The sequence below is a fragment of the Urocitellus parryii genome, chromosome 12 (genome assembly GCF_045843805.1).
Source record: "Urocitellus parryii isolate mUroPar1 chromosome 12, mUroPar1.hap1, whole genome shotgun sequence".
In the NCBI taxonomy this organism is placed as follows: Eukaryota; Metazoa; Chordata; class Mammalia; order Rodentia; family Sciuridae; genus Urocitellus; species Urocitellus parryii.
This window is the reverse complement of record NC_135542.1, coordinates 82,477,699-82,497,254: the sequence shown is the minus strand read 5'-3', so window position 1 is coordinate 82,497,254 and position 19,556 is coordinate 82,477,699. Positions and strand designations below refer to the sequence as shown.

At 32.0% G+C, this 19,556-nt stretch overlaps 1 protein-coding gene across 6 annotated transcripts in view; it reads right to left on the bottom strand.

Annotated features, from left to right (window-relative positions):
* Positions 1-19,556, bottom strand: part of Ehbp1 (EH domain binding protein 1) — a 305,243-nt gene that overhangs the window by 103,453 nt on the left and 182,234 nt on the right. For all 6 annotated transcript variants that reach the window (XM_077792155.1, XM_026387183.2, XM_026387186.2 and 3 more), the window contains 2 exons: positions 1,061-1,239; positions 193-241 (listed from right to left, as the gene is read on the bottom strand). In XM_077792155.1, the coding sequence (XP_077648281.1) occupies positions 193-241; positions 1,061-1,239 (228 nt within the window). The remainder of the gene's footprint in view (positions 1-192; positions 242-1,060; positions 1,240-19,556) is intronic.

Genomic DNA, 19,556 nt, shown 5'->3' with positions numbered 1-19,556 from the left:
CTTGGATTTTTAAAGTCCTGATAAACCAAAGTAAACCAAGTATCCTATTTTTGAACTTTGGAATGCAAATTACCTTCTAAGAGCTGCAATTATGACCTCACCAAAACTCCCTTCACTTCCCCCAAATTAATAAAAAACCTGCAGAGAAGCCAAAATTGAAGCTATGTATTTTTTCCCCTTGGTATTTCTTACCTTTTTGTTGTTCTCTTTAATATCTTGAGGATTCAGAGACTTGTAGTCACTGAGGGAGAAAATGGCACAGTAGGTACATGAAGTATTTGATAAAAACAGCTGTTTTTAAAACAAACTGAATCTAAAAATTTGACATTCAATAATACCAGAGTAACCAGCAATTTCACAGAAATTCAATCAACAAAACTAATAGTGTGGAAAATTAAGGAAATAAATAAATAAATAAATAAAAACAGTGATTACATGTTTCACTGCCTGAAGCTTTCCATCTAAAAGAGAAGTTAAGGCAGGGGACCAGAGACTAGCCATGACAACCAAATTTACCATGAGGTAATCCCTGTTGTCAATGTAGAAAGAGCTACAGGCTTCTTTATCTCATCTCATTTTAACATTAACGCAATTTTCATAATAATTTGAAGTCAGTTTTTTTGTTCAAGATTAAGGAGAAAAAAATCATTTTTTTAAAAGGGAAAATATGTTTTTTAGGTATTGAGAAGGAAGCAGTTTTCCTGGCATATACTTCTCTCAAAAAAGCAAAAGGTGTGGCTAGTAAAAAAGAAATATAAAGTCAAGTAGTTCAGGACATGTTCTATGAAATGATTTTGGGTTCTTTTAAAAACTGTGTAAATACTGGGGAATAGTAGCATAATGCCTGTAGTATCAACTACTTGCTATAAGGCAAGAGGATCGCAACTTTGAGGTCAGCCTGGGCAACTTAGTGAGATTGTGTCATAAAATAAAATGGATTGGGGAGGTAGCTCAGTGGAGGAGCATCCTTGGGTTTAATCCCAAGTTCTGCCAAAAGAAAAAGAAAAGAAATTCTATTATTTATGCAATGTAATAGGGAATAGAAACTGTTTCTACTTACATTAAGTCTGGTCTAAAGTGGTGTAATATAGCACAAAAAGATAAACCATTTCTCCATGATGTAGTAAAATTGGTGATTTTCACTCCTCGGTAGTTTTTCGTAACTTCTTTGCACCATACAAGCAATGACTGACTAGCATTTGGCTTTCGCCCCAAAATAGGACTTGGTATAGGACTTGGCTAGAAGAAAGGAGAAGAGGAAAACATTAAAAGAATTTAATGAAAGATGAAAATTAACATTAATTGACCTAACTAGATCATTTGAACCCTTTGATGTCAGTTTAGGTCCTTCAAAGCTGTCAATTCATGACAACTATAACATCCAAGAGGGAGACATAAATCTTAAATTATTATCTTCAGTTTTAGCCCATGGCATTTGCCTGACAAGGATGTAGATAGGTGAGATTTTAAACTTATATATAAGAATAAGCAAAGAGTTTTATTGATGGAAACATCATGTTAAAGTATTTAAATACATAATGCTAAATACCTACGCAATTTTCACACACTAAAAATTCCCCCCAATTGCAATCACATATAAACATGGTTCCTTTTCGACTGGATTAAAAATAATGCATTTTAAAGTCTAAATTGTTAGTAGAGGAGAGATCAAAATCATAGCAAGTTTTTAAAATACAGTAATCATATGTATGCATTTAAAAATAACAATGATTATCATATTCAAGCATATAAATTTAATAACAGCAAAATAGTTTGAGTTTTTAGCAATAACCAGTTACTGGTAGCAACAGTACACAATAGTATTCATTTTGGATATACTCAAAATACATTTTAATTATCACTGAGAGCTATTTTTTTAAATATTAGCTGAGTTAGTTATACATGTCTTTAAAATCTTTATCATTTTCTTTCCCCCTTGTTCATATATTTAAGACTACAATGATGGGAATAAAATTAAGACTACATTGTAAGATTTTTATTCTAAATTTTTGTTGTTCTTAAAATTATGTCATTTTATTTTACTGAAGAAAAACTACATTTTGTGACAGTAACTTGGAGGCTGATACAATGGAAAAATATAAAGAAATTGATTAAGTATTTCTGGATTTTAATCTTGCTATTAATTAAAAGTGCTTGCTATGATAATAAGGCAGACATAAAAGAGAGGCATTCTAAAGAAAGGTGAAAGGAGAACAATTATTTACCCTTAATGTCGTTTAACAAGCAAGCCATTCTTAACATACTGCTTATTTAAGAAAGACCAATGATGCCCCCACTTGACAAAAGCATGTCAGTGCCAAATGATTAAAATCATCAACCACACATGATTTTGATTTATGTATTTACTACTTCTGTGGGAAGACCACCAAGAAACACCAAGGATATAATTTCTCATTTTTATTAACTGTCAGATTAACAAATCATTATATAAACAATCATGAATCTAGCAAAGCACTGTTCTTTCAAAGATCACCTACATTAAGTCAATGCTAAAAAAAATGGATCATAAAAATTCAACAAATTTGAATCAGTTCCATTTAATACGAAGCAGTGGGTAAATATAAAATTCCCAATATAGTAAATTTACTTTAGAATAAATAATGGCTCTTTTAACTATTAATCTAATGTTATAAAAATGAACCATTAAATTATCTTTTCACTTAATTGTCCACTGTGACTTTTAAATCTCTCTAGTCACTTAACCTAAAAGTAGAGAGTGGTCTATGAATGAGCTAGGCGATCACTAAACTAGGCACATACTCACTTTTTTTCAAACTTTTCTATTACTTACTTATTTGTCTACTAGCTATAAGATTATCTTTATTATAATGTTTTTCTATAAGAAATTATATTAAGGCAGTGAGTCACTTCAAGCATGGTTAGTATGAACATAGGCCAAATAATCCTATAATCATTATACTGATTCATTCAAATTGTCAGTCACATGTACAGAGGTAATGTATAAATGTCATTATCACTGTTACAATTTAGGATGAATTTCTATATGTAAAAATAAAGAATATATATGATGGCATAATATATATATATAATTATTAAAATATTATATATATATATATAATTATTAAAATCTCTAAGAAAACTCAATATAAAAAGACTAGAAGAACTAAACCAAAATTTGGATTTGTTTCATCAAAAGCCTCATATTAAGGACACTGACTACCTTTCTGACTACAGGAAATCATATGAAATTGAAGAAAGTAATGAAATTACAGGCCCTATAGATGGTCATATTGGTTTGCAGAGAAAGGAAATTAGAGGCAGTATTAAATGAACAACTACTCCAGAACTTCTGATCTTTCATCTAATATTTTGTAGAGGGTCATAAAGGAATTAATAATCAAATCACTGTGAAAGTTTCAGTATATAATTGAATCAAATAATTTGCTTCTTGTTATAATGTTATGGCAGATTACTTGTCTTCTTTATGTCTGTTTCATCTGTAGAATGAGTATGATGATGGTTAACTATTTCAGAGCGTTGTAGTAACAAGGTCTTTCTTTCTCCTCTATCCTACTACCTCTCTCTGATCTTCTCTACACTCTTTCCCTTGATCACTTTGAAGCACACTGAATTTTTGTTGTTCCTTATATACCCCAGAAATGGTCTAACCTTAGGACCTTTGCAAGGATTGTTCCATTTTCCTGGTGTTCTCCTTTTAAGGATCTGCACGCTTAACTCCAGTGCAACCTTCACCATTTAGAAATATGCTATTTAATAATGCAGCCTATCTCAATCACCCAACCCCAAACTAGCATTCCTGATAGACCTTATATTGCTGTATTTTTGCCATACTATTTACCATATTTTTACAGTTCATATACTTTATCTTTTACTTTATTGGTTATTATACCTGTCATCACTAAATAAAAGACATATGAGGTCAGTAACCTGTTTGCTTTATTTATGAACCTATCCCAAGTACCCAACGACAGCAGACACTCAGTAAACATTGTTAAATAAATAAATGCATTTAAAAAAGTAACACTATATATGGCAAGATCATTCAGTTCATGTTAATCAATCTAACTACAATTATGATTAACACCAAAGCATTAGCAGCACTGAACTTCTATTTTGGGGGCCTCTTTTGGAACATCAAAGGCCACAAATTTAACATAATGAAGGTTTTACTCTGCAGACAAAGCTTTAACTAGAAAATAATATCAGCACCTTGATATTCTATGTGTAAAACAGGGCATCTGTAATGGTTGGTAATGTATCTATTCCTATGTGTTTGGTGAAAGAAGCTCTGAATGACTGCAATACATTTCTTTCCATAGAAAGAAAAACAGCAAAATCTGTTCATAAGGGTCAGAACTGAACTCTGAAATATAGTTAATTTTAATATGTTATTTATGTTAACACAGCAGATTACATGTTAATAAGAAGGGCACCAAAATATTCTTTCCAACAATGGCAATAGTATCTGTTTTAGAAAACCCAGTCAAATAACTTGCTGAAAAAAATTTCCTAAATTTTAAAAGCTATGAGAAATTTCAATTCCATTCTTTTCTGCTATATCCCCTTTATAGTTTCTCTTTTGGTTATCTCCCCGTCTTCCACTAAACAGCTATCTATTCCTCTAGGTATTTCTCTGAATAGTTTTTTCTTTCCATACTTTGAGCTGATTCACTCTCAGGATTCCAACTATCACATGCAGATGATTCCCAAATGTACATTTATAGTTCAAACCATCTCAAATTGACATTTCCAGCTGGCTGTCCTTCCTGCCATATAAAATTCAAACTCAGTATGTTAAAAAATCATATTTTTAATCTTTCCTTGCAACCTGCTCATTTTCATTGTGTTTGCAAATGAAATTGCTATTGTCCCAATTGCCTAGACTTTTATTCTTTGAATCACCTTTGAATTTTTCTTTCACCTGTCATCCTTTACTGGTTAATACATGGACAGGTTTGATGCTATGGTTATATTTTTGTAATCTATCTCCTTTTGACTAAATAAAAGTGAAAATCTTCCTAACAAGGTTTCCTTCTTCTAAATTCTCCCTCTCAGGACCTACCATCTTATTATAGAGTCTTCTTAAAGCACAGCTAAAGCCAGAGTGGTCATCGTCCATTTTCCCCTTACAGTAGTAAGGGTATCCTTAATCAGAGAGGGGATTGAGACCAGGGCAAAAGGTTAGATAGTCAGTTTAGATAAAGAACAGTTGGGTTAGGAGGGGGGGGCAATTAAAAAAGAAATAAAAGTGATTCAGCAATCTGTATACGGGGTAAAAATGGGAATCAAACTGTGAAATATGATATATCAAGTTAGATGTAATGTTTTGAACGACCAACAATAAAAAAACAAAAACAAAAACAAAAAACAACAAAAAATAAAATAAAAAAAATAAAAAAGAAATAAAATGCTAATATCTCAAAATACTTCCCCCTCCTCCTAACCAGTTGACAACTGCCTCCAGGGAATTAATTGTTCTACCACCAGGAGTTGATAATGAATGCCCCCTGGGTGGCTTCCTTCCAGCCTTTCTGGGCAGAGGTGGAAAATAGGGAGAGGTACCCTCTCTGCAGGCTTTTGGTTTTGTAGGCAAGATAAGAGTGGACATTAGAAGAAAGGAAACCTAGAATCTATAAAAGGGGCAAGACATCAGATATAAGTACCAGAAAATGTTATAGGATTATTGACTGTGGAGTATATTAATTAGTGTGTGTGTTAGATAAAGACAGTAAGCATTATGTCCATGATGTAATGTAAACTGCAAAACTTAGAAAAACTGCAGAACTTAGATAGACTTAAGATAGTGAGTCTATACCTGCTGAAACCCTAGGAATATACACCTGGCTTAGCAAATCTATGGAAGTAATTTAACAAATTAGCAAATTATAAGGAAAACATAATAAAATTATCTAAATAGATGCAAAAAATTTACAAAACTTAATGTCCATTTATATTCTAAAAATAATCTCAGCAAGCCAGCACAGTTTCCCTAATTTGCAAAGGCCTAGTAAATATCACAATGGTAAAATATTCAATACTAAAAGGTTTCCCTTTTTGAGATTAGGAATCTATCACCACTTTTATTTAGCATTTTATTCAGATTCCAGTTGGTACATTAAGGTCAGAAAAAAAAGATATATTAGTAATAAATACTTCTATTTATAGTAAATAACTGAGTATGAGGAAAACCCCAAACCCAAAAAATTATATATATAATTTATTAAAATTAATTAAATTTAGTAAAGGTGCCAATGTACAAAACTAAATTCCTATATATCAAAAAATTTTAATTAAAACAATTCATAGAGGCATACAAATAAAATCAAGTGTGATCATGCATTGTAAGGTGATATTTTCTTTCATTTATTTTATTTGTTAAAAATTTTTAGATATACGTGAGAGTAGAGTGTATGACATATTATACATAAATGGAGTGTAACTTCCCATTCTTGTATTTTTTTAATGTGGTGGTTCAATGATCATGTATTCATATATGAATAGGAAACTTATGTCTGATTCATTCTACTATCTTTCCTACTCCCATCCTCCCCACCTTCCCCCTTCATTCCCTTTGTCTAATCCAATGAACTTCTATTATTCCCTACTCCTTCCTAATTTTGTGTTAACATCTGCATATCAGAGAGAATATTTGGTCTTTTGTTTTTTGGAATTGGATTATTTCACTTATAGTTTCCATTTTCATTAGTTTACAAATGCCATAATTTTATTCTTTATGGATGAGTTATAGTCCATCGTGTGTATGTACAACATTTTCTTCATCCATTCTTCTGTTGAAGGGCACCTACGTAGGTTCCATAGCTTAGGTATTGTGAACTGAGCTGCTATAAACACTGATGTGGCTGTGTCACTATAGTATGCTGACCTAAAGTCCTTTAAGGTGATCTTGTCATCCTGAAAACAAAATAAAGTATCTGCTCTTTGATCCATGTCATTTGAAGTTTTTGTACATATGATCTGTGCCCTTCTTGATTTTTGTTAGTTTTGTTTCAAATCCTTATATAATTTTGTCACTTTGTTCTTTTTCTTCAGGATTGTGGTTATGGTTGAATGGGACATATCTGATTGCAGGAAGCCACTCATGAATTACTTGAGGATCTTCTCTTGGTATGGTAGCCAGGGAGATTTTAGGTTTAACCTTGGGAACTATCTGTGGTTCTCCCATACAATAGATTGCCCAAGGTACATGATCTTTATCTACACTCTATTAGGAAGATCCCTCATAGTAGCTCTGGAGACGGGGCGTAATTCATTTGGAACTGGACAGTCCACCTATAACCTATTTTGGTGAAGAACATTCTATGGAAGGCCTCTGAAGTTCCCAGATATAAATAAACAAGCATATAAATAAGGCAAGTATGGGCTCCATTTTGCCTTTTTAGTACAGAAGCTGGATCCATAAGATTAGCTAGCCCATCCAGCACCCACTTTCTGAAAATATTTTCTGTGTCCTATGATTTTTTTGTTGTTCTGTTTTTCTTAGCTTTTATTTTGCAGCCAGCCCATTCCACCAAGGGGAACCCCATTTCTATTACCTTCGTGGGACACAGGCAAGACCTGATTAGTGAGCAAATACCATCACTGATTTTCCAATTGCATAGTCCTTAATGATTTTAAATTTTGTTTCCAGGAAAATCCCTTGATGGGGACTCTTACTGGCAACATTACCAGAGGATTTTGTATGCTTATGGGGGCCATAATGAAGAAAACAATACAATATTAAATCAAGAACAAAAGAAAATGGTATAATCAAGAGAAGTGGTATCCACAAGATGTATGAGGCTACTACCGGTATAACAGACATACCATTTTACAGTGAACTTTTTTTTTTAAAAAATAAATTGAAAACACTCTAAAATAATGATTAAAAGTATAGTATAGAAAATACACAAACTAGTAACACAGTTGTTTATCAAATATATATTGTGCATAATTATATGTGCTACAATTTTACACAAATGGTAGCACAGACACATTTACAACAGCATCATCATAAATACATGAATTTGGGCTATAAGATTATAATGCCTAGGATATCACTAGCCAATAGGAAATTTTCAGTTCTGTTTTAATTTTATGGGACTACCATTGTATATGTGATTCCACTGTTAACTGAAACAATGTTATGTGGTACATGACTGTGCTTAGGAATAAATCTACAAATAAAGCACATGACTGCTATAAAATCCAAGGAAACCTAAAGAAATGGGGAGATATACTATATTCATGGACTCAATTTTATAAAGATATGATTTTTCCCCCCCCAGGAAGAAAAGATTTACCAGCAGGCCTAAATCTTTTCTTCATACACACAAAAAAACCCCTCAAGTTTGGGGCTGGGGTTGTGGCTCAGTGGTAGAGTGCTTGCCTAGCATGTGTGAGGCACTGGGTTCGATTCTCAGCACCACATAAAAATAAATAAATAAAATAAAGGTCCATTGACAACTACAAAATATTTTTAAAAAGTCCTTAAGTTTACCATCTCCCAACATCATTTCCATAAAAATATACTGCATTAATATAAATATAAAATGTTGTCTCTGTTACAAGTCTACAATATTTATTATAAAAATGACACATGGTTGGTAAACTTCATGCAGACTTGGAGGCCTACGAGTAAAATATAAATGTCTATTGAAAAACAAAGCTTATAGATTCCTTATACTATAACTCTTGGGCGTACTATAAGTACATCCCTTGGGAGATTTGATAGTTATGTGTACAAGGTATTATTAGATCCTGTTCACTGATCCATCCCTGTTCACTTTTTTCCTAAGCCAGAGTGGCGCACACTGACCCACCTGGACTTGTCACTCACTTATGGCCCTGTGTACCTAATACCATAATGCTAACATACTATGTTTGCTGACCTACTCCTTTTTTAAAAAAGTTTTTATTTATTATTAAAATATTATATTATTTGCAGCACTGGGGATCAAACTCAGGGTTTTGCAAATGCTAGGCAAGCACCATACTTATTGATACTATACTTACAACCCCTGCTTTTGTTGCTATGATTTTGATTACTCTTGGTAATCTTTTTTTTTTTTTTTTTTTTTAAGTTCTGGGTTTAATTGGCTCTTTCTTTTCTAATTCTTCAAGTTACAAAATTAGGTTGCTGATTTGAGATATTTTTTGTTTTTTTATTTTAATTTTTTTGTTTCCATTGGAAAATGCTTTTTATTGAGAATCTACCAGCTGCACAATCTGCTTCTGACGGACGTTAAGCTCCTTTTTGCCTTTACAATTTGATCTTTCTTAAATGATCCCATGAATGTTTCCTATCCTCCGCATTCTGAAAGTAGCCAAACTTAAAGAAGTTATCCTCCTCTTTTAACAGCTTTATGATCATTTATTAATGTTACAAAAATACATCTTTACACATTGTATATCCAAAATATAAACAAATCAGCATAATATTAATGACATGTTATACAGAATTTTATTAACTAGAATATGGCTTATTCTTTTAAATTAATACATCTCTTAATTTATGTAGAAAACAAAAAGTAGAGTTACAAATCATAGATTTTATAATTGCCCATGTTTATTCCTTCTCTGAGATCTTCATTACTTCATACATCTTTGAGTTATTATCTAGTAACATTCATTTTAACATTTAGGATTTCCTTTAGCATTTCTTGCAAGGTAATTCTAGGGGAAACAAATTCCCTAATATTTGAAGAATAATTTTGCTGGATATAGGATTCTTTGATAATAGTTTTACAAAGAGCCACTTCTCTCTTGCTTTCAAATTTTTTTGTGTGTTTTTCTTTCAAAGTTTGATTGTAATGAGTCTTGGTACAGATCTTTGATTTCATTTTGGAGTTCCTCAATATTAGATGTTCATACTTGTATCTTTCATCAAATTGGAGAAGATTTGGTCATTATTTCTCCAAATATTCTTTCTATTCTTTTTTTTTTTCCCCTCCTTCTAGGACTCCTCTCAACAATGTGTACTTGGTCAGCTTGATGGTATCGCACAATTCCCTTAGGTTCCCTTTGTCTTTATTTATTTTTGGTGGTACTAGGGACTTAACCCCAGGGTCTCATGCAAGCTAAGCAAGCACTTTAACACTGAGCTATATTTCCATCCCTGTTCACTTTTCTCCAATCTTTTTTCTTCCTGTTCCTCAAACTCAACAATTTTCATTTTCTTATGTTCAAGTTTGCTCATTTTCTCTTGTGCCTATTCAAATCTGCCTTTGACTTTCTCTAGTAATGTTTAAAATTTCAGTTATTTTCCTTTCTAGTTTCAGAATTTCTCTTTAGTTTCTTTTTAGGTTTTCTATTTCTTTGTTGACATTTCCACTTTGTTAATATATAATTTTCTATTAAAATTTTTTTAAGCTATAGATGGACACAATCCATTTATGTATGTATGTATGTATGTATGTATGTATGTATGTATGTATATGTGGTGCTGAGGATCGAAATCAGGGTCTCACACCTTCGAGGCAAGTGCTCTACCACTGAGCTACAGCCCTAGCCCCATACATCATTTTCTTGATACTTCATTTAGTCCTTTGTGAATATTTAAGATTACGGTTTTAAAGTCTTAGTCTAGTTGATCCACCATCAGATTCTTCTCAGGGACAATTCCTTTTGGTTTACTTTTTCTTTTGAATGGGTCACTCTTTCCTGTTTCTTTCTATGCTTTGTGATTTCTTTTGTTGGAAACTGGATATCTGAAACTAATAATTAAATATAATAATTCATCATAATTCTGGAAATCAGACTGTCCCCTCCCCCCTCTGGAAATCAGAGTTTACCCCTTCAACCAGATATTTTTCTGTTCTTTGGGGTTTTGTTTTGTTCTATTTTAATGGTTGTACACAGTATCTGTGTAGAGGATTATCAGAATCAACAGGAAGTATAATTATAAAAGGGGGTTTTACTAGGTTGGCTTATGCGACCAGGAGCTGGATAGTCCACAATGGCTATATGTAGGCTGGAGAGCCAGAAGAACCAGCAGCTGTGCAGTCCAAGAAGCTGAAGCCCCAGAACAAGGGATCAACAGTGCTATCCTAGTCCAAGACTGAGCTTTCGAAGAGTAAAGAAGAAAGAGCAAGAGTCTGATAACCTCAGACAATTGCAGTAGCCATCAAGAACCCGTTCAAGAAGAATGGAGCTTGTATCTGCTGATGCTTCCTTGTTCTTCCAACTTTTATTCCATCTACGCTATCATCCTGTTGGACAGTGCTGCCCATGCTTAGGAGGGTCTCCATTTCAACTGGCTATCTCACATGCCAAACATTCCTAGACACGCCCCCAACACCCATAAGCCCCTTAATCATCAACTTCTCAATCCAATCAAGCTGACAGTTCAAACTGACCATTACAAGGGTCTCTTTGTCTGCATCTTTATAATAAGCTGCAACATTCAGGGACCCCAGTACCCATTCTGATATGTATAGACATGGTCCTTATTTTCTATTCTGACTTTGACAAAGCTGTGGGGATGGGTAGCCACTGGTGATATTCATATTATGGGCTGTGCAATGAAGTAATGAAGTAAATATTTTTCTGATCTAGAAGCCTGAAGTCTTCCATTACCCATCAAATAGTAATAGACTGATTACCTTCCAAATAGGATAAAATCCTACACCAGATATATTTATTCACTATGTCTATCTGAAAGCATTGTGTCATTATTCACACATTTAAGTTTGTTTAATGGCATTCTAAAGCCATGTGTTAGTCTTACCAATACAGATTTAATTCAAAATAATCACATACTGTCAACATGTCACAGGAGTGAAACAATTATGAATTTCTAAGAGTATGTGGAAAAATACAGAATTACTATTAACAAAATCTCAAGCACTTAATTATTAATTAATTATAGATGGCTATGCCAGGAGTTTGAGACTACAGTAAGGAAAAAAACCCAAAACAACAACAACAACAACAACAACAACAACAACCCATAAAAGTCAAAATTCAAGAGAATGAATTTTAAGTCATAGAAAGCTCATAATCTAAATTTGGGTTTTCTATTTATAGATAATTTGTTTTACTCAAAAACTCTACAATACTTCATTTGTTTACTCAAAAACTCTACAACACTTTTTTTCATCAATATCCAACCTATTTACAGAAAGAAGCAAGGCAGGCCAATGCACTAATCTTTTTGTGGCTGCTTTGTTACAATCAAATAAAAATAAATTAATTCTCCTGTAAAAAATAATTTTTGTCCTATAAATTTAGTATAACTAAGCCACAGTTAGATTGCCATGAAGGAGAAGTTATGTTCATGTGGAAATATAGCATAAGAAAAGCACATAGCTTTGAGCCAAAAAGCATACGTGGACTCTGAATCATTGGATCTGAGTTTTATTCCTAGCTCTGCTACTTAGTTTTCCTTTAAAAATTAGAATAATAATTTAATATGCATTATAGGAAGCATCACAAAATAAAAAAATAATACTTGGGAAATGACAGAATTATTTAGAACCTTAATTTACTTTTATTCATGCAAATAGTAGCTATTACTCTTCTATTTACTGGAAATATATCTTTCTTATTTTTTCTTTTTAACTTTTAGTTATTTTAACTTTTATAGTTCATTTTGTCCATCTTTTCTTCGGTAGTATCTTTTGCTTCTATTGGTTTAGAAAGTTATTTTCTCCCAAGAGATCTAGTAAATATTAATTTATTGTTTCTTTTTTTCCCCTTTTTTGAAGGGAGGGAGTACTGGGGATTGAATCCAGGGATGCTGTACCACTGAACCACAGTGATAGTCCTTGTTGGTTTTGTTCTGGTTTTGAGATAGGGTCTTGCTAAGCTGAGGCTAGCCTCAAATTTGCAATCTTCCTGCCCCAGCCTTCCAAATCACTGGGATTCATGCATGTGCCACTGTGCCCAGCTCTCTTCTTTTTCTTTAAAAATTAATTTCATTTTTAATTTAATACTTTAATGCCTTCACCTAACTAAAATATATTTTGGTGAATGAAATGTTGTGAATTAAAGTTCTAAATTATTGGGCTGGGGATGTGGCTCAAGCAGTAGCGTGCTCGCCTGTCATGTGTGCGGTCCGGGTTCGATCCTCAGCACCACGTACAAAGATGTTGTGTCCGCCAAATACTAAAAAATAAGTATTAAAATTCCCTCTCTCTCATTCTCTCTTATAAAATAAATAAATAAATAAATTGTTGGAGTAAAAAAAAAAGTTCTAAATTATTACCCCAACATCATTTCCTGATTAGAATTTCATTGTTTTGTGGTGATTCTTCTCTTGTACATTAAATTATTATGAAACTGTGTAAGTGTGACTGATTTAGATCATGCTTATTTCTGAGCTAGATATTCTCCTTCAGTGACCTACCATTTTTTACCAGCATAGTGCTATTTTATAATCTGGTATTTTAGAAGCTTGTAGGGCTGAGGAAACCTAATCATCTTCTTTTTTTAATATTTAAAAAATTATTCCTAAACATTAATTTTTTTTAAAAAAATACTGAATCATTTTGATACCATCCCCCCAAAATTCCTGTTTGCATTCTGCTTTAAATTACATAAAATCTGTAAAGTAGGGAAGATGGGGACTTTCTCAATATTTAATAATTTTGTTGAAATAAAATGATATAGATAAAATGCCAAGAACAACTCAGATAGTGTGCTTATTCAATATATTCTTTTAAAAAGAAGCAAGTATTAGAGTTAAGTAAAAATTAAAATGGAGAAAACCAAAATCTATGTAAAATGACATGCATTTTATTAACACCTGTTTTACCTATAACTCTATATACTATTTATTAAATGCATTTTAGTGTGTTACCTATGCTACTAGTTTATAAATTGGTAAAATTAAATGGAGATATTCATTTTTACAAAACAACTTTATCATGGGATTGCTATTCTGGTGCATGTGTAAAATAAAACTGGAGTTCAGATATTAATTTTAAAAAGTATACATCAAAAGTGGTTTATAAAATAAAGAACCATTATAGCAAAAGGATGTCTTATAAAAAAGAAGACCTGTTGTTTGGGGGCAGGGTACCAGGGATTCAACTCAGAGGCACTTAATCACTGAGCCACATCCCCAGCCCTATTTTGTATATTTTATTTAGAGATAAGATCTCATTGAGTTGCTTAGAGCCTTGCTTTTGCTGAGGCCAGCTTTGAACTTGTAATCTTCCTGCGTCAGCCTCCCAAGCTGCTGGAATTACAGGTCTGCACCCTCATGCCTGGCAAGATGACCTTTTTATATAATAACAATGTGATTTTAAGAAGATCCATACATGCATGGGCCATATAAAAATATTAATGAAAGAGAAATACTGAACCAGAAATGTTAATCATAGGGGAAAGCATATTTTTAGATATTTCTGAGAGAAATATTTGATGTAGGTACTAATCAATAGAATATGATAAATCACATATCAAGATAATATCTAAGATAATACTTGGGACAATTTTATTCAGCTTTTCTGCAAATTTTGGCCTTTGTTGGACAAGGCTGAATCAAATTCAATTATAAATGTATTCTAGTCTAAGTTAGCAATGTAGCATAGGTGATATGGCATTAGGAAGCTGATGTAACCTTTTCAAGTTAAATTCTGTTCTTAAATTTTAAAGAGATTATTTATCAGAGCATAATTTATTCACCCAATTAATATGTATAATTTAATAAATTGTTCAAATACATACAATCATGAAACCAACTATATTTTAATTACTTCACTTCTCTAATTTGAACTAGTAATTAGCTCCTTATTTCCACCTTTTCCCTGACCCCATTTTAGTCCTTTTGCTGATGAATATTAAATTATAATAGTCAATGAACATGATTTGTCTAATGAATTTCCCAATATTGATCCTTTGAGGAGATAATAGATTTAAAAATAAAGCCTGAGTTGATATAGTGCAAGTTAATTCAGTTTAACATTTGGTTTATCTTTATGGATCACATTCAATATTTTGAAGAAAAAAAATGAGAAAAATTAAATAACTAATAAGCTAGTTTCACATATTTCCTGTTTATCCCCTAAGAATACCCCCTTACAAACCAAAATATCAATGAAATATAATAATTTATCATTTTCATAGATTCACTAGGCAGAAAGGGCCTTTGAAAGATCATCTCTGACTAATCTCTTACCACTGTGCTTGAATATATTGATATTTTAGTTTCATGTTTTTTAGAAAAATTGAAATGTCTAAAAATATTGAGACAACTGTAGTAATTGTACCATTTAAATAATAACTTTTTCAATGAATTGATTTTGAGATTTCTATTATTTTGCCTTTAGATAATTGATAAGAGCATAATATTTTCCCACTGACTGTATAATTCAGAAATAATAATTTACACAATAGCTGTCTGTTTAATAGAGATTTAAAAATGCTTCAGCTACACTCTTCTATCTATACCAACAAACTAGCTTGATTAAAAAGGGCTGACACTCTCTTTTTACGAATTGTCATATAGCCCAAATTAGATTACTATTATCTTTTTTCATGTAAAAAGAGGATAAAAACATGTCACAAAAATCTATTTCACTTCTTTTTTTCAGTCCTGTAATTCTCATGAGCAATTTTGATTTATTTGCTATTGAAATCATTTACTTAGGAAAGTCATACGTAATGTTCAGGTTACAAATTAAGTGTTGGGTGGTTATGCTTTACTACACAACAAATAAAAGCTTGTAATGAAAAATAGAAGCATAAAAGCATGGCGAGTCTCACTTAAACTGCAATGTTTTTAAAGAAAAACATTTTCCTGCCTTGGGTAAAATATAAAAATAGTTCATAGCTACAAAATTTTGTATTAATGCTTACTGTGACATACTACTTAATTGAAAGTCTTAATTAAATATGCCCCACCAAAAAAACCTCACCAAATTGCATTTGCCACCAAATGACTAACAAGTACACAACAGTTGGAAACTGTCAAAATATTTTACAGCTCAATTGTAATTACCAACCAAGTCTAAACATGCCCTGGGTGGGCGTTAGCCACATTTTGGGGTATGCAAAACATAAGCAGCAGTCACTTTTTGGTGGTCTCTAATTTATACATTTATAATTCCTGAATAACTCCAAAGATTTTAAAGTCTTCAGTTTTAAAAAAAATCAAAACATCAATGAAATATAATATTTTATCATTTTCATAGATTCACTAGCAGAAAGGACCTTTAAAAGATCATCTCTGACTAATCTCTTACCATTATGCGTGAATATTGATATTTTGGTTATTTGTCTTTGAAAACATAGCTGATCTTAAGATATAAATGATCTTAAGATATAAATGTTTTCTGTTATCCTTATCACAATAGATGCAGCCAAAAATAAATGGGAAGGTGTGATTAGGGTAAAGTGTCAATATGGAAGTACAGCTGGTGAGTTTCCAGAGGAGAGAAATACAGACATCGTTTGCCATTTGAAGTAGGACAGCATCCAGCCACGTTTCCCCTCCTCACCAGAAAGTGTACAGCTTGAGGCTTTGTGATTGGCCAATAGAAAAGTGGGTTAATTACTACCAACCACAAGCACAGGTAAATAATACTTTCACTAGGTAACACATACATCTATTAGTCTTACTATCAGTTTGAGGACAGAGAAGATTTTTGTTGACATTTCAGCTAGTAAATTTCTATTCCACCATGTCAATTCGTTGGAGTTAAAAACCTACTAATGATTTTTATTTGTATTTTAAATTAGGCTAGAAGATTCTGTTTTCAGGTTCTTAAAGTGTGTAGATATATAGTTCTTATAGGTGACAGACTTTTTTGCAAGAAAATACTACAATGGAAATATTTCTGTAGCAAATGCTATGTGTTAGACAATCCAACATTTGTTTTCATGTCTGCTTCTTCTAAGGAAGTAGGTAAATCTTGGTACTATATTCACTTTTCCTGACTTAACTCATAGGCAAGCATGTGTAGCAAAACTTTATGCTATAGTTCTAGCCAGGGTGGGTAGAAGTTCATGCAAATTAGAAAAGTCAAATAAATGGATGCTGTGTTTTAACCTTATGTTTAATGCAACCGAGCTTGAAAATTTATTAATGTTTTCAGATTCCACGTTGCAACAAAACATTTAAGATGGAGTTGGAGATTATAATGTTAAGTGAAGTTAGCCAATCCTAAAAAACCAAATGCCAAATGTTTTTCTCTGATATAAGGAGGCTGATTCATATTGGAATTGGGAAGGGGAGCATGGGAGGATTAGATGAACTCTAGATAGGGCAAAGAAGTGGGAGGGGAAGGGAGGGGGTATGGGGGTAAAAAGATGGTGGAATGAGACAAATATCATTACCCTAAGTATATTATGAAGACACAAATGGTGTGAATATACTTTATATGCATCCAGAGATATGAAAAATTGTGCTCTATATGTGTATTATGAATTGTAATGCATTCTGCTGTCACATATAACAAATTAGAATAAAAAATAAATTAAAAAAAGATACCACTACTTGTGAGTTTAATATCAAAGGAGAATATTGACCACTGTCTGATAAAGATAAATGTGAAGACCTCCTCTTCTTTATTTTTAAATTTAAAAATATTTTTATTGTATTATAATTATATATAATAGTAGACTTCATTGTGACATACTTATACTTACACATAGCATAATCTGGTCTATTTCATTCCACCATACCTCCCGCTTTCTATACTCTACTCTACTGGACTTCTTCTATCTTCAGGAGATCCTATTCTTTTCCTTTTACCTCTCTAGCTCTATGTACAACCCTTGACTTTCTGAGTTGCTTATTTCGCTTAGCATGATGTTATCTAGTTCTATCCATTTTTCTGCAAATGATATAATTTTAATCTTATGAAGCCTCCTGTCTTCACTTACCCTTTAATAGTGGTGTTATATAAGGGCAAGGTTTTTTAAAAAGGTCAAATAAATCGGCACCTCCCTCTTTTTAACAGGATACTTTCCATTCTCTACTTGACAAATCCCTCCAGATAGTATGAATGAAAATGCTCATGTTAAACTGCATATAAAATATTAGTAAAGATTAATTTATTTCTTAATTTTAGAGTAAAATATGCATGTGTAAGTTTGAATCCTATATTCTTTCTACTTCAAATTTATTCTCCTGAGCACTCCTTCATGGTCAGATATTCTACTTTGGCTCCATTTTAAATAATACAAAGGGATAGATATGTCTAATAAAAATACTTAGGACAATCATGTGATTTACTATTATCTGTATTTTAGAGACAATAAACAATGTCTGAAAGATGATTATAGGTGATTTTTATAATCACTATAAAGTTTCAAGTGGAGTATATTTTTACAGAATAAAAGTGTTTTTAAGGCTGGGACTGTGGCTCAGTGGTAGTGTGCTCACCTCATACCTGTGAGGCACTGGGTTTGATCCTCAGCACCACATAAAAATAAATAAATAAATAAAATAAGGCATTGTGTCTGTCTATAACTTAAAAAAAAGTTTTTATTCTATTTGTCAATGTGTATTAAATACATACATACACACATATTTAAACTATACTGTGCTAATTGCTTAAAGAAACAATATTCAAAACTTTATATGTGAATTTTCATGGATTAATAATGCTCCATGTTTATATGCTGGGCTTCACTATAATGAACTTAATATACAGTGACCTTAGAAAAAGTCACTTTAATTCCTATAATATTTTTTTAAATGAACAAAACCATCTCTTAACACGACCTTAAATTGTTAGTTAATGGGTCACCTACACATCTTTATAAACTCATTATATTTTTCCTATGAAATGGTATCAAATAGCAAAGGTAAGTAAGAAAATGGTCCTTGGCACTGAAGAATTCATAAACAACTACTGTGATACAAGAGATAAAGGTGATAAAGTAGGTTCCTACACAGAACTACAGGATTATAGAGTAGAAAATGATGTCAACAAATGCCTTCTTCCAAATGTCATTTAAAGGATCACCTAGTCATCTCCAAATCCACGCATATATACATAATAAAACCCTAAACTTTGCATCTACAAATGGATGTCTGGCTTAATCTGAATATTTCCAAGGTACCATAAACAAATAAGTCTAAGCTCCTAAAAGTATCAGGTCTGGGATTAGAATCAGTGTCTAAGGATAAAAATAGATGGCAGAGAACACAAGTTCTAGAAGTTTTTGGTTTCAAGACCTTTACACTCTTAAAAAAAAAAAACAAAGAGCTTTTGTTTGCTTATTGATATTTACTATATTAGATATTAAAACTTAGAAAATTAAGAAATTAATTCATCTTAAGATAATAATAAACTTTACATGTTATATAAATATATTTACTATATTTGAAAAGGAAACTTAGATAACTGGAAAAAGTTATCAATTCATTTTAAAACAAATAACATGTTACATAAATAACACATTTCTATGAAAACAGCCATATTTTGCAAAGGAAATATGAAGAGTGAGAGTTTTACTTTCTTACAAATCTCTTTATGGGCTGGCCTAATAGAAGACAGCTGGATTTTCATAAGTGTTCCTGTTTTCAATCTGCTGTGATAAATTATTTTGGTTGAAATAAATGAATAAAATCTAGCACACAGAAATATGGAAATATAGTT